Here is a 16,348-nt window from a genome sequence, read left to right as displayed (position 1 = left end):
ATCGGACTCTGCAGCTGCATGAATAAAAAAAAAAAAAAATCAAGTATGCCAGTCATTTTCCAACCTGCTATATCCTAACTACAGGGTCACGGGGGTCTGCTGGAGCCAGTCCCAGCCAGCACAGGGCACAAGGCAGGAAACAAACCCCATGCAGGGCACCAGCCCACCGCACACACACCAAGCCCAATTTAGAATCGCCAATGCACCAAACCTGCATGTCTTTGGACTGTGGGAGGAAACCCACACAGACACGGGGAGAACATGCAAACTCCACGCATGCTCCTCTCCTAACTGCGAGGCAGCAGTGCTACCACTGCGCCACCATGCAGCCTAAAATCGAGTATTGTGATAGGCAGCCAGGAACCCTGCCCCGCCGGGATGCCTGGAGGAACCAGGAGAGCGGCACTTCTTTTCCCTGGGTACCCGGCTGGTCCTTGATCCCTGGGGGACAGCACTTCCGGGACACCAGGAAGTGCTGACAGACCAGAGATGGTTTATGCCCGGAGTGCTTCTGGGTGCAAGGGCAGCACTTCCACCACACTGGGGAGTGCTGCCAGAAGTACATCATCAGGCATCTGGAGCACATCCGGGACAGGATAAAAGGGGCCACCTCACTCCAATCAACGAGCCGGAGTCGGGTGGAAAAAGGACGAAGCTTGTGGGAGAGGAGTGGAGGCGGCCAAAGGAGCCAAGGACTGTGAACTGTAAATAGTTATTTGTAAATAATTGTGGTAAATAAACATGTGTGTGTTGGACACTGCGTTGTCGTGTCTGTCTGTGGCCAGGCTCTGGTTTACAGTATGTGTTCAGGTAAAGTATCACTTCCAGTTGATGGATTTGGCCCAAAGGTTAATACAGATCTACAATTTTGGTGTAACAACAACATGCCAAATTTCATCCATTTGTCTCATTGTGTTTTTGAGTTATCATATTTACACACACAGAGAGATATAATTTTTAAAAAAATGGTATTTTCAGACTTTAAAACGTTGAGATTGATCAAAATATCGAAGTCAAATTTCTTCATGATTACTATACTTTTTCTATACTTCGTATATGAGAAAATAAAAAAATAATAAAACTACAAATGTTTGTGATGTGCCATCTGTTAGAATGACAAATGCAATGTATTGTATTTAATCACTACATGCATTACAAAATACATTCCAAAGATGGTGCACTGCAAACCTTGATGCTGATGTCTTTGTTGATTACTTAGAATCAACACAAAATTGTTCTTAAAGAATTTATTGATACCAACCCAATGGTGTTCTGCAGGCAGTTTTTAAGACATTGAAAGAAGGACAGACAAGCCCGCCATAATTAAGTTAATTAATTTAAAGCCTATTAAATTGGTCTTTATGAGGCTGCAGAATTTGGCTTCCTTTATACAGTATATATACAGTATATATTTTATTAATAAAATGCATAACTTAATTCAGTTCTACTTCTGTGTTATCTTTGAATATTCTGTAATAGAAGTTCACATGTGGAAAAGCTTTCTTACTTTGTAAAGCTGAATGCTTGCACATTCTGTGCACACGCTAAACTGCATGCCCTGGCTATGGCCAGATCTACCATTAGGTTGACTTTGGTGCACATCATTGTGTGGCGCTGCTTGTAAAGAGGCCTTCACATATGCAAGATAAAGAATGGATAATAACAAAGAAAAGTTAGCATTTTTACTAACAGTTACAGGCACTTATAGCAATCTGCTATTTAGCATTCACTCCTTCTCCCATTGATCTTCATGGTTATAAACCTATCCAATCAGACTGAAATAAAATAAAATTAAATAAATAAATAGGGCATGATCAGAGCAGGTGTTGATTATCATGTTTATGAGATTGTACATTGATGTATTACTGTGACAACAACGAGAAAATATCCAAATGAATGGTCACTCAAAATAAGAGCCCAGTGGTACAGTGAAAAGAAAATGTGAAAAAGAGAGATTTCAAAAGATTACACCTGACACTTCAAAAAATAAATAAATAAACAAAGTATTTGAACAAGCACTTAGCACAAGCCATGAATGCGGCCATTGAGACTAATAAGAAAGACCTTACAGACAGGCCTGCTGCAGAAGCACCGATATAAACTGACAATGTGGCACACAGTGGGGCCACTGCTGGATATGACGCACCAAACAACTACAAACCCAAACAAACAAACCCTTTACTTGTCTTTTATTTTAATTGGCACCAAAACACTAAGTTACATATTACTTTTTGCATATGCCTTTTAAAAATGTCTAATTGATGTTTGTTAACTTAAGATCCCGGAAGAAAAATGTGACGCTGCACACATACACACACACACATACACACACAAATCAATTCCCGCATCAGATTGATTGTTGACATATTTGATAATCATAATGTCGGTTTGCTTAGCGGGCGTGTGGTGCCGGTGAGGTAAGGAGGGGCTTTTTGAGATTCGAGATCGTCGGGGTCTTAATCTACAGCCATAGCTCAGGTCATTCTTGATGGCTAAGTATAAAATAGTCCAATGAAGTTGTCAAAAAACACAAAATGATCAAAAACACCCTCATAGGCACATTTTTTTCTAAAACAAAAAGGCTACACCGACAAACGCTTGCATTTCCTTTTGCAAACTGAGCCTACGAGTCTTGTGAATGGCACTGTCACGTGACAAAAAAAAGTCGTCGGGACTTTCCAGGTCACGTCTTCACTTAATATGTATAGCCTAAGCCTACTGCAGCCCAAGTCAGAAAAGAGTAGCCTGTGATTTAGGACTTGCACAATCAACACGAGTTCGCTTTTCATTCTTTTTCACGTCAAAAATGGTGAAGGTGCTGAAGCTTTTTTTTATGTTTCTGCTGCCAGGTATGAATATTTTTCATAAGACCGATGCTTTTTTCGTATTTTGGGATTTTTCGGAAGTTTAGTTATTGTGTGTGCTTTACATTATATGTTAAAACTTTGCTTCAGTTTTGCATATTAAAGAGTTGTTTCGGTTTTTAAAAGTAAATCGTACGGCCAGACGACGCATTGACGTTAATAATAATTCATTACATTTATATAGCGCTTTTCTCAGTACTCAAAGCGCTATCCACACAGAGAGGAACCAGGAAGCGAACTCCTTACTGCAAAGCAGCAGCACTACCACTGCGCCACCTGTGAAGACTATATTAGATAGATAGATACTTTATTAATGATATTCACACTTCTGTGTATGTCTACTTTTTGTTTTGTTTTGGTTCTGTTTCCGGTCGTGGTTGTCTTTCACTCCATTTTAATGAACCAGTTTGTATTAATAGCAGGCACGCGTCAGGCATAAACAAATCGTGTACATAAAATATGTTTGTAATTAATTTTGCTATATGATTTGGAAAATGACATCGATGTCCCCTACAGATGCATGTAGGAGATAAAAGAGCCTCATTATCCCTCTGCGCCTGCCTGGGTGAACGCAGTAGTCAGTACGGTGACCTGATGGCAGTGAGCTGCGGGGCAAATTGCATCACAGGCACTAGATATTAGTACACTGCGAGACCACAACGTGATATTAAATCCACATCACAACACAGCCGTCAAACATAAACTTTGTTCAAATAAATAAAATATATTTCCATCGGATACGTAATCTCAACAGGCGTCGGCTCCCTGCGAACCTTATAAATTTATTACAAAATAATATGAGTACTCTGTTAATGTGAAAAAACAAATAGCGATGATTTCAACAAAGTGCAATAGTGAGTAAAATTATCTGCTATTTAAGTTTAGGGTTGCAGCTGCACTCGCGTAATCCTAAATGTGTATTATCAGTGCCTAGATATTATTAAAGAATGCGTTTTGAAAAGTAGTAAAATTATTCATGTCATGTATTAAACAACTGCGATACGTCCCTTGAACTTTTTGAAAAGTTACTCCTTTAAAGTGCGCATTAATCGTAATGAAAAAATGCAAGGTATTTTACAGGATGAGTATTGTTTTTATTCTTAAAAAAGGCGATGGGCGGGGAGTTTCTAATCTTTCAACCCCAGTTACCATGAGAGCAGTTTAAACTTTTAATGCTGTGTTGTCTAAACGGGTTCAGCGGCGTGTATTATAATAATAATAATAAAGCTGAGAGGTTCCTTTGCATGCAATTTGCTTATGTGTCCTGGATTTAGGATTGTTTCAAATCAGGTATCAAAATAGTCTGTTGGCTTGCTTTGATTACACCAGATTCATCAATAGGTCCAAACCACCAAAAGCTAAAAATGTGCTGACAAAAACTACAAATATAAAAGGCAGAATAAGGCACCTGAGGTTCACGTTATGGGACCTGCATGTTCTCCGTGTGATCGGACTTCCTCCCACAGTCTTGCAGAATAGAGTGGCCTGGCGAATGTAAATTAGTCCGTGTGTGTGTGTGTTTCTGTGCTCACCCTGCGATGGACTGTTACTCTATTCAGGGGCTGTTAAACATGTACAGGAATAGCCCTACAGCTTACCTGCGACCCTGTTCAGGATAAAGTGGGTTTGGGAGGTGGAGGGATTGATGGATGAAGACAATAAAAATAAATAAGTACAAATTAAAGCAGCAAAAAAACAATGGCAAACTTGTTGTGGTAGGATGATTATACAAATCAGGAAACACAGAACATCCCTCCCTACCCATTTCTGCTTAAGGTGTTAAAAATAGAAGGAATGAAGGAATGAGTCTGTCTGATAAGGTGTGTGTACATCAGTCCTACAAAATAAACTGGAAAGGCTAATGAATGGCCACTTGGAGGAGGAGCAGCCAAGTGGCAAAGAGCCCTCATGAATAGATAGATAGATAGATAGATAGATAGATAGATAGATAGATAGATAGATAGATAGATAGATAGATAGATAGTGGATGCGGTGGATTCTCCATGATTGACAGGAGTCTGCACAGTGCCCGTCACTCCGAAACAGATGTCAAACTGTCCAGCTCCATGCCTACAATAGAGCCTGCCTTCCTCACCTTTTTGTCCAGGTGTGAGGCGTCCCACTTCTTTATGCTGCCTCCCCAGCACACCACCGTGTAGAAGAGGGCGCTCGCCACAGCCGTCTGATAGAACATCTGCAGCATCTTATTGCAGATGTTGAAGGACGCCAGCCTTCTAAGGAAGTATAGTCAGCTCTGTCCTCTCTTGCACAGACCATCAGTATTGGCAGTCCAGTCCAATTTAGCATCCAGCTGCACTCCCAGGTATTTATAGGTCTGCACCCTCTTCACAAAGTCACCTCTGATGATCACGGGGTCCATGAGGGTCCTGGTCCTCCTAAAATCCACCACCAGCTCCTTGGTTTTGCTGGTGTTCAGTTGTAGGTGGTTTGAGTTGCACCATTTAACAAAGTCCTTGATTAGGTTCCTATACTCCTCCTCCTGCCCACTCCTGATGCAGCCCATGATAACAGTGTCGTCAGTGAACTTTTGCACGTGGCAGGACTCCGAGTTGTATTGGAAGTCCGATTTATATAGGCTGAGCAGGACTGGAGAAAGTACAGTCCCCTGCAGCGCTCCTGTGTTGCTGACCACAATGTCAGACCTGCAGTTCCCGAGACGCACATACTGAGGTCTGTCTGTAAGATAGTCCACTATAGCAACCCAGAAGTGATCTTAACCCATATCATCCTGACACCTTTGATTAGGTATCCATTATAAAGCGGCTATGGCAGATTATAAATATTTTATTGAGTATGTTATCAACAATAACCAATTGTCATTAAAACAATAGTCATCAGTCATTGTCCAACCCGGTATATCCTAACACAGGGTCACGGGAGCCAATCCTAGCCAGCACAGGGAGCAAGGTAGGAACAAACCCCGGGCAGGGCGCCAGCCCACTGCAGGGCACACACACCCACACGCCAAGCACACACTAGGGACAATTTAGGATGGCCAATGCACCTGACCTGCATGTATTTGGACTTTGGGAGGAGACTGGAGCACCAGGAGGAAACCCATGCAGACACGGGGAGAACATGCAAACTCCACGCAGGGAGGACCCAGGAAGCCAACCCAGACGGGTCTCCTTACTGCGAGACAGCAGCGCTACCACTGCGCCATACAAGATTTGAAACTCTTTTTCATTTTTCATTCTTTTATTTCATGTTTAAAAGGCTCATATTCTGTTGGCTGTTACTGCTGCTTATATTAGATACTTATTAATATACTTGATTATCCCCAAGGGGAAATTTAAAATGCATGCTGCCAAAAAAAACACACTCATTGAATACACAGATAATAATTATTATATATTTATAAGAACAGATTAAAACAAACAGTAAATATTATGGTAATATTACAGTAAGTATAGTAAATTGAGTTCATATCTTTCTATGGCTTCTGGCTGGAGTGGGAGGAAGGTTTGAAATGCAGAAAAGATCTCCAGAGATACTTCTTATTACATCCTTGGAGGCATAAGTCGGAAGCCAAATATACCCCCTGGAGGGAATGGACAGAATTGTTCTTGATGGTATCCAATTTTGCCACCTTCTTCTTTTCCACAACACTCCCCAGAATGTCCAGAGTTAGCCCTGTGATAGAACTGGCTTTACTGAAATGATTGTTCAGGTGTTTTGCATCACCTAATCTCAAGCTGCCCCCACAGGAGACCACAGCATAGAACACCACACTGACAACAATGGGCTGGTAAGACATTTCCAGCAGCTTGCTGCACATCTCAAAAGATCTGAGTCTCCTAAGGAAGTCCAGTCTGCTCTGGGCCTTCTTATTCAGCGCCATTGTGCTGTCAGACCAATCCAGTTTGCTGTTCATATGGACCCCTAGGTTCTTACAGCTCAGCATCATTTCCACTTCCTCCTTCTAGATGCTGACTGGTCTCAGGGTCTCCTTAACATGCTGGATGTCCCCCAACACCTCCTCTTTCATCCTAAGAAGTGTTAATCAGTCACTCTTGATGGCATTTAGTATCACAACAAACTTCTGTTTTTGCTTTAATAAGTATATTTTTTATTTCCTGCTCCTGTCCACGCCACTAACCATTTTTGTCCAGCGTTTCTTAGTTTTCAAGGCAATTTTCCTTGTTGTCACAGGGCATCATAAGGTAAAGGAGATTCAATACCCCTAATGCCAGCTCATATTAAAATAGGAAGGGAGGGTGCTTCTGCCATTGGGGATGTAGGTGCATTTCCTTTTATATCTTATGTAGGATGACTAGCTGTTCGAATTGTAGAATAGAAGTGACGCAAGTCTTCTTTAAACAGTTGAACAGTTTTATTTTGTGCATTAATAGCCAAATTTTCTTATAAGTCAGTATGTATGTATGACAAGGTGAAAGACTATATTGCTCTAATTCCTTGAGACAGCTAACTCCTTCTTCTAACATCCAGAAAACGAAAAAGAAAAGTCAGTTGTTAAATAACAAATCAGTATTTAACAATATTTGAAACTACACCCACTTACGAGAAAACATTCATTTATATAATTTCTACAAAGGGTATGGGATGTTAATTGGTTTTAGCTTTCCTGCACATAAAATTAAATGTTTTAAATATATTTAAAAAAACCAAAACTTTCCTAATCTGTTCTGATTCATGTTCTTTTCACCTGTAGTCCCCAGAATTGTACTGTATAATGGACAGCAAGCAGATTTCAGCAGCTGGGGATATGTTATGGAAGTTAATACTTTTTGCCTTTTACATTTAAATTTAAAATTGATTGGTGAAAACTGCTAATCATTTTTATAATGGTTCAAAGTTTATTAAATAGTGGTATCGTCTGATTGAATGTTCTAATAATTTTATCCTTGAGACAGAGGCCATATCCATAGTTGAAGCTACACAATGAAAATCAGTTTACTAGTTCCATCCATCCATTTTCCAACCCGCTGAATCCGAACACAGGGTCACGGGGGTCTGCTGGAGCCAATCCCAGCCAACACAGGGCAAAAGGCAGGAACCAATCCTGGGCAGGGTGCCAGCCCACCGCAGGACACACACAAACACACCAAGCACACACTATGGCCAATTTAGAATCGGCAATCCACCTAACCTGCATGTCTTTGGACTGTGGGAGGAAACCGGAGCGCCCGGAGGAAACCCACGCAGACACAGGGAGAACATGCAAACTCCATGCAGGGAGGACCCAGGAAGCCAACCCAGGTCCCCAGGTCTCCCAACTGTGAGGCAGCAGCTCTACCCACTGCGCCACCGTGTTTACTAGTTTCTTTTTTATTATTTATAGAGTACCTTTCACAGACAGTCACAAAGCATTGTACACCATAGAAAATAATTAAAACACACAGTTACAGTACAAGCAATCTTATATATAAATGTCTACGTGTGGAAGTGTGTGTGTATATCTGTTCTGCCCGGAAGTGAAAGGTGGAGTCGGGGTAAGGGATCCACCTCCGAGGAAAGTCGCTTAACGGTTAATAATACAAGGGAGGCCATCATGGCGGCAAAATGAAACCTCAGAAGAAAGACAAAGTCGCTTAGCTGCTAATACACAAGCGTTGTGAGCACATCAGCAAAACAAAACCTCAGAAGAAAGAGTCACCTCCTTAGCCGGTAATACAGAAGCGAGGCGAGGACATTGACAAAACGGTATCCCTTTTACTGTTCCTCCCGCTGTTAATACACAAGCGAGGTGAGCACGTTGGCAAAACGAAACCTCCAAAGAAAGAGTCATTCCCTTAGCCGCTAATACAGAAGTGTGGCGAGCAAATCGGCAAAACGGTATCCCTTTTACTTTTCCTCCCGCCGCTAATACACAAGCGAGGCGAACACGTCGGCAAAACGAAACCTCCTAGGAGATAGACGTCCAGAGTAGTTCCTTTCAATTACCTGACATCTCTACTTTTCAATTTTTTTTCTGACGATTTGAATAGTTTCTAGGATCCCGTGCTTTTTACAGCACGGGCTTACGCAGCTAGTAAAAAATAAAATTAAACTTACATTTCGACAAATAAACCATAAACAGAAGAGACAAAACACCTACTCATATACTAGCCTCTTTAACATATCAGTTGTATCTGTAGCCCGTAAAGCACAAGGAATGCTTTTCCACCATTTTGGTGCAACGGACTGAAAGACCCGATCCCTAGGAGTCTTTAATCGAGTACGTGGAACAATAAGAAGGCCCTTGTTAGATGTGCTAAGTGGCCGACTGGAAATATAATGTTGTAAAAAACCTGAAATATTTTCTGTTGTTTGACCATGCAGAACTCTATAGGTGATTACTACAATTATTAAATAGATTCTAAATTTCACTGGGAGTCAAAAATAGAAAAGATGAAATTAGAGTAATGTGAGACCACTTACCGGAGCGGGTTAGCAGTCTAGCAGCATTTATCCCAACATGAAAACTGGCTAAATATTTTGAGGATGTTCTGTAACATTTTCTTCTTTCTTGTGGTTCTTATTGTTGTAGACTGCATAAAGAACCTATTTACAACACGGGAACAATTCTATAGAAATCAGCTCCCCAGTATTACATTTACACATTAAAATTTTTTGAATGAAATTGTTCAAATTTCCATCAAAATACCCTGGGGATACCGGAAGTCCCTTTTGGGGACACCTGTTTGGTCTGCTCTAGCCTGTGTTAGTGAGTCCCTACTTAAGGTGCATGAGAATATGCCAACCTATGACAAATGTAGTGAGTGTCAATCACTCCATGACACTACAGTTATTTCAATTATTGCAATAAGTCATATGTTCTGTGTTTTTTGTGTTTATTTTAGCTGCAGTAGCCAAGTTTGAATTCAGTACCCCACAATCAGAGGTGAGCACATTTCTTCACACCAGTGTTTTTCTACCCTGTTACTTCACTGTGGCAAAAAGCAGAAATGGCCTTAACTTTGTAATCGTGAACTGGAGGCACAATGATCTGGAGCTGGCACAGTACATGGATGATGAAGTGAAAACCAAAACCGGCAGAGTGGTGCTGTTGGAAAGTGAGCTACATAGAGGAAATGCATCACTGATCCTCAAAGACGTTGCCATCAGTGATGAAGGGAACTATGAATGTGAAGTCATAGAGGCTCCAAATATAGCATCGGGAAAAATACGCCTTAAAGTTAGAGGTAAGGGAAGACGTCCATTTCTGTTCTTATGAGTTACAGAATTTTATTTTGTAATTTTGAGATGTATGGTATTGGTGTGTGGTGGCTTAGTGGTGTGATGGTCATTATAGCTGTTTCGCAGCTGCACGGTTCCCAGTTTAAATCCTGAACAGGGTATTCTCTTTTGGAGTTTGCGCTCAACTCCATTTGTTTGTGTGTGAGGTTTTTCCCTGAAATCACAAAGAGGTGTAGATTAGGTAGATTAGGTTACCTCCTAATCTACCTCCTGTACTTCAGAAGTGGTCACCCCCCTGAAGCTAATCATGTTTAAGCCCAGCCAGAATTTGGGAAACCAACCAGGAAAAGTTTGGTTTGCTGCTGGAAGAGTTGTTGGTGAAGCTAGCAGGGGTGCGTACTCTGTGATCTTTGTGTGGATGGGGACACTGTGCTATTAAAAGGGTGCCATCCTTTGGATGAGATGTAAAACTGAGGTCCTGACTCTGTCTGGTCATCAAAGATCCCTGGGCTTCCTTCAAAAAGAGTCGGGGGTTTTGTTGTCCTGGTTGCATTGCCCGTCATGACCTTGTCCATTCTGGCCCCCTAATCCTCCCTTGTCCCTTATTGGCTTTACTACCTCTGTCGCCCCTTCACCACCTAATAGCTAAAGTGTGGTATGAGTACTGGTAGAAGAATGGCTACTGTCACATCATCCAAGTGGGTGCTGCACATTGGTGCTGGTTGAAGAGTTTCCCCCATTGTCTATGTAAAGCGCTTTTTAGGAGCTCCAGTTGAATTATTGGTGTGTTTGTGTTGGGAATTCTGATTATTTATTTTTTTATTTTGTGTGTTTTTCCTAGTTCCCCCATACCATATAATGGCACTAGTTCTTGGGGTTTCTTGACCCAAGGAGTCCATTTATGATGTCAGTTTTTAAAATTTGTGCGTATATTTTTTGATTCCACAATATAGTTAGACCATTTTCACTGTTGTACTTGTTTCTTAGTGAGTGATGCCATCTAGTACTCCAATCACTTCTGCATTGTTAGGACCGTGTCCTCCGAGGCCATGACACGTTGCTTATGACTCAGTGGGATTATAGGGTCTCCATTTGCTCTCTACCCTGTACGAGTTCATGGATTTCTAAAACCTTTATTCTGAAATCCTTTTTTGCTTACCTGATTCTCCGAGTCGTCCTTTTGCTTTTGAACCTTTTGACTTTGATTTTTGTTTCAGGTTTTGGTTGCCTGTGATATCCAGGTATTCAGTTGTTTTACTGCCCTTTGGTGACATCTTTACTTCTGGTTACTTAATAAGAATTAAGGCACCACCAGCAAAGTACAACAGTTTGTGTGGGTTGATTGTTATAAATGAATGTGTCCACTGAAACACAGCAGAGCCTTCTTGGTCTGATTCCCGCCCCAGACCCCATGCTACAAACTCAGGCCTTACTAAATTTAATAAACTTTAACCTGATTAAAATTCAATATATACCAATAACATCTGTTCAGTTCTTGTCACTTGATTGTACATGTATGTGTACAACACAAAAATTATTGCAAAATAGCTAAAAAAGTATCGTGGAATAACACATTAGAACAATTTCTTGGGAGATCTGACAGTAAGCTGCTGTAGGCTTTTGTTCATTTGTGGCTACACTTTAAATATCTCCTACAAACAAAAAATATAAAATAAAAATCTAAAGCCATGCTTTCATGCTCTGTCATTGGCTTGAATTGTTCCAATAATTGCAGTATTTGTGTCTGTGTGGACAAAGTCTTTCCATCAATGAGGAGATTGGGTACACAGTACTTAACCAACATGACTCTTGAATTCTTACAGCTGTTTCTCTTTTCCAGTGGTTCCTCAGCTTTCCGTGAAGCAGTCTAAGCTTGTAATAAATCAGACAAGTGTACTAGAGTGCCGAGCAGAAGATTTCTACCCTGGAAACATATCTATGGAGTGGATGAGAGACTTTGATCCGCTTCCTGCTCAGAGACCACCACTGATTTACCACCATCGAAATGGTACCTTCAGCTCAGTGATCCAGTACAACTACACCCCTACCAGTGAGGACATTAAGGTGCCCGTCTACTGCCGGGTGAAGTATGCACCACAAGAGCAGAAGAATATAACTCTCGAGATCTGCTGTAAGTGATGTCTCAATGTTAATTGAGAGTTCATTAACAGGTCATTGCAATCCATCTGAGCACAAACATCTAAACAAGGCAGACTGCAGCTTGCTTTTATTAATAAAGTGCTTGTAGTCCCAAAATGACTATCATCCATTCCTACCTAAACAGGGCCAGATTAAGACCTTTAGAGGCCCTAAGCAGTTAAAAGAATTTGGTGCCCTCAAATATATGAGCTGCACTTGCTCTCAGTGGATGACTGAATGGGACAGCAGACATTACCAAGACCAGAATGGACGTGTGGGCCTCAGTGGACCGTGGGGCAATTACCAGATTCTAATTTTGTTGTATTCCCAAAATGTATATATATATATATCATTAACCTTTATTATTACTATTTTATTAGTATTTTTATTACCTACATGTGCATGTGATATTTTCATTTTATGGAAGCTGGTTCGGCTGAACCATTTCCAGTTTTGCACCTTATGGTCCACAGTAAATTCGGCAATAGAAAATTTCTGCTGTGATCCCCCACCCCCATTGATGCCCTAAGCATGTGCTTATTTTGCTTAATGATCAATCAAGCCCTGTACCTGACTCATTGATCCTTCCATCTATTTTCTTAACCCATCCACCTATTTCCCAAAAATGCTTACACTCGGACCATGGTGACACTGAGTCACAGCTATGTGGAGATGTACACAATAATGGGGGAAAGTGATACTTGCTTTGAAATCCCCCTTGTTCCCGCCCCAAAACCTTCACACACACACACACTTACTGTACTTCAGTGGCGTAGCTCAAGTTCGTGCCGCTCGTGCTTCAATTTGCTGTCCTCCAACATATCTGAATATGTTAACCTATTTAAATAGAAAATTAAAATGACGTATAGAGAAAAATTAAAAGAAATTTTGCATAGATCTTTTCATATATAGAGAAACAGCAATAATTTTTCACATATCATTATTTATAAGCATCAGCTAGACAATAATATAATATAGATGCACTGATAGGCCGTGTTCTAATTACAGGGTGGTCCAGATCTAATTGTGCAACTGTTCGACTGACAACCGTCTCCCCGCCATTTTGGAAAGTAGGGCAGGTGCTGCCATCAATCGGCAACAAAAAGAATTTTAAGTGAAGTCTCTATGTGCAGGGCAGGTGCTGTGAATTCTCTATGTAATAAACTTAATAAGTTATAGCGTAATGAAAATTGCATAATTAGATCTGGACCACCCTATATTAGTTTAATATAATTACGCTACGAAAACCAGAACCAGTGTAGTGTACAAGTGATAGGTGGGAATGTTTTCTGCGCAAAGCAAGAATGCATTCGGATTGATAACGAAAACTAAATTATAAATTGTAAATTAGTTGTTTATCTTCCAGAAATTATTATCAGTGTAATGTTTAGGTTTATTTTTGTTATTGCCTCATAAATTTCAACTGCTGTGTCTGATGCCGTCACAGAAGGACAGTCTGAAAATTATTTTTAAAGCATTTGTGGATAAAAATAAGAGAATTTGAATTTTTTCATTCATAAGTGATATTTTTCTGAACCCTGCTGCTTACACACGAATTGTACTGAGCCTTTCGGCCATTAATGCCGCCCCCAAAAAAGTGCCACCTGGGGCGGACTGCCTCTTCCGCCTGCCCCTAGCTACGCCACTGCTGTACTTCATAATCATATAAGAATTACTTTTGTTTTGAATTGTTAGATTTTTTTGCAAATTCGTATTCCCATTTAAAATTTAATTTAGTACAATTTAGCACTACAGTTTACAGAGAAGAGTTTTATTTGTGTGTTAATTTTTTAAAACTTTTTTTCCCGCTTTGATTTAGTGATACAGTATGCCTTATTTGAAAGAAAGAAAACAGTAAATGTGAAACAAACTCATTCTCTTCTGTTTATTCATAGTATCAATGGAGACTGTTGCTAAAATTCTTTTGTATTTGATTGTTAACACTGCGTTGCATATACGAGTGCTGGAGACTGCAGTGCCTACTTTGAGGTAAGCTGCCTCAAGATGGCGATATGTCTGTTAGTGAGTGTTAAACAGTCAGTCAGTGAGTCATTTTCTGACCTGCTTAGTCCTGAATTGCTGTCCCAGTTGGCATAGGGCACAAGGTAGGAACAAACCCTGGACAGGGTGCCAGTCCATCGCAGGGTGAACACTTGGACACCAAACCACACACTAGGGTCAATTTAGTATTGCCAATCCAACTAACCTGCATGTCTCTGCATTGTGAAAGGAAACTGGGGTACCTGGAGGAAACCCACGCAGACATAGGGAAAACATAAAAACACCACGTCGGGAGGACCCGGGATGTGAACCTCAGTCTCCTTACTATGAGGCAGCAGTGCTATCACTGTGCTGCCCTGAATGTTAAATAGACAGTTTCTATGTTATAAACGCAACTCTCTGATCCTAAATAAATTTCTTTTCCACCTGAATGAGCTTCATCGACCTCAGATGCCTCTTTGCTTTGTTCCTCCACAGATCCAGTTTTTAATTGGTCACCAAAAACTCTGTTGAAGGGCACAATAGTGAATGCAACTTGTAAGCTGCTTGGGTGCCAGTTTTCCAAAGTCACTGTAAGCTGGAATAAAGGCAATGAACGTTTAAATGAAACTTTCTGCAAGGAAAAGAAGGAGTGTGAGACTACAGTGGAAATCCAGACACCCTCCACGGGACAAGATAAAAAAGTACAATTTGTATGTAAGGCTGAATTGGAAGACTTTGAGACACCACTCGTTGAACATATCAACTTTCCAACTCAAGGCAAGAAATAGGCTTTTAATTGTCTGTGTTAATTTTTGTAGACATCTTTGTGGAAAAAAGTGTGTGCTCTTCAGTTTTTCAAGTTCTATCTCTTTAAGTGAGCTCTGCAAACTCTCATTTATACCAGACAGTAGTTTCCTCATTTTCTTTCTTTGCTGTAAGGCCATCTTCAAAACCATGTAATTTCTAGTATGGGATTCGCTGTTGTGCAGATTAGCCAAGGCAGCTTCTAACTTATAAAGTAGCTCAATCAACATTCGGCTACTGGTAATTGAATTATGTAAAAAAAAAATAAGAAACGACCAATTTTTTTGTCTCCACCCATTTTTAATTTTATCCGAATTAGTTTTGGAGTATGTGGTTCTAATTTTAGTTAAATGTTTTTTTTTCACTCAGTTTTATTTATTTTATTCTATTTTATTTCAATAAACAACATAGCACATGCACTTCAGAAGAGGTCATCCACCTGAAGCTAAGCATATTCAGGCCCAGCCAGTGTTTGGATAGGAGACCATGTAGAAAAAGCGTGTGTTGCTGCTGGAAGAGGTGTTGGTGTGGCCAGCATGGGACACTTACCCCTATGGCCTGAATGTGGATCCCAATGCCCTGTGACACTGTGCTGTAAGACGTAAAACTGAGGTCCTGACTCTCTGAGGTCATTAAAGATCACTTTCTTAAATAGTATCCCAATGTTTGGCTAAATTGCCCACCACGGCCTGGTCATTCTGGCCCCCTAATCATCCCCTATCTGTCACTGGCTACCAGTGATATTTTCATAATGAAAACGAGAACTAGGACTAAAAATATTGTTTTTCGTTTTACAAGCACGAGAACTGAAATTAAAGCAAACAGAGAAACTAAAACTAAGTAAAAATAAAAATTAGTGATTTGTAAACAAACTAAAATGAGAATGAAAATTGAGTAAAAATGAAAAAAAAAACAGCAATCGCATTTTCGTTCAGTCCTGTTCAGTCGTGCAGAGGGGTTGTTTGTAGGTCGCCGTGAGCATTCAGTTACGTTGCGCTTTTCGCTATGTGATGATCTTGTACCTTGGGCTTACTATAGTCAAGTGGCCCAACTTTCATAAAGGGCCGTTATTCGTTTGTTGACCATATTTGGTTTGTCGGGTTGAAGCAGTAAGCACGTGTGGTTAACGATGGCGAGTTTTGTACAGATGTTTGCAGGTAGAAAGCGAGAAAGTAACGTGTGGAAATACTTTAATTAAGATGATAATAAAAGCAAATGTGCGGTGGTAGAAGAAGAACAAGTGCCTCGGGGTTTCAGTGCAGGACCAGCTGGATAAGAACTTAGTGGAAGTCCAACACTTCTCTGGCACCAGGACTGCACTTCAGTACTGGCAACAGAAATTGTCAACATACAGTCTGCTGGCACCAATGGCTGAGGACCTCGTCTGTGTGCCTGTA

General features: G+C 40.7%; 1 protein-coding gene across 1 annotated transcript; it reads left to right on the top strand.

Moving 5' to 3' along the window:
• Window positions 1-2,715: 2,715 nt before the first annotated feature.
• LOC127529813 (uncharacterized) lies at window positions 2,716-15,907 on the top strand. The gene is made up of 4 exons (XM_051934717.1): window positions 2,716-2,849; window positions 9,689-10,030; window positions 11,866-12,156; window positions 14,643-15,907. The coding sequence occupies exons 1-4, from the start codon at window positions 2,807-2,809 to the stop codon at window positions 14,933-14,935; spliced, it is 969 nt and encodes a 322-aa protein (XP_051790677.1). The 5' UTR covers window positions 2,716-2,806; the 3' UTR covers window positions 14,936-15,907.
• Window positions 15,908-16,348: the final 441 nt, after the last annotated feature.

This window comes from Erpetoichthys calabaricus, chromosome 12 (assembly GCF_900747795.2).
Source record: "Erpetoichthys calabaricus chromosome 12, fErpCal1.3, whole genome shotgun sequence".
NCBI lineage: Eukaryota > Metazoa > Chordata > Cladistia > Polypteriformes > Polypteridae > Erpetoichthys > Erpetoichthys calabaricus.
Note: the sequence above shows the minus strand (reverse complement) of the source record. Positions and strands in the feature narration are given on the sequence as shown.

Excerpts from the sequence above, each read along its gene's own strand:
- LOC127529813 (XM_051934717.1), top strand. The coding sequence starts at position 2,807 with ATGGTGAAGGTGCTGAAGCTTTTTTTTATGTTTCTGCTGCCAG. Across the intron at positions 2,850-9,688 it reads TTTTATGTTTCTGCTGCCAG|CTGCAGTAGCCAAGTTTGAA; the intron begins GTATGAATATTT and ends TGTTTATTTTAG. Across the intron at positions 12,157-14,642 it reads TATAACTCTCGAGATCTGCT|ATCCAGTTTTTAATTGGTCA; the intron begins GTAAGTGATGTC and ends GTTCCTCCACAG.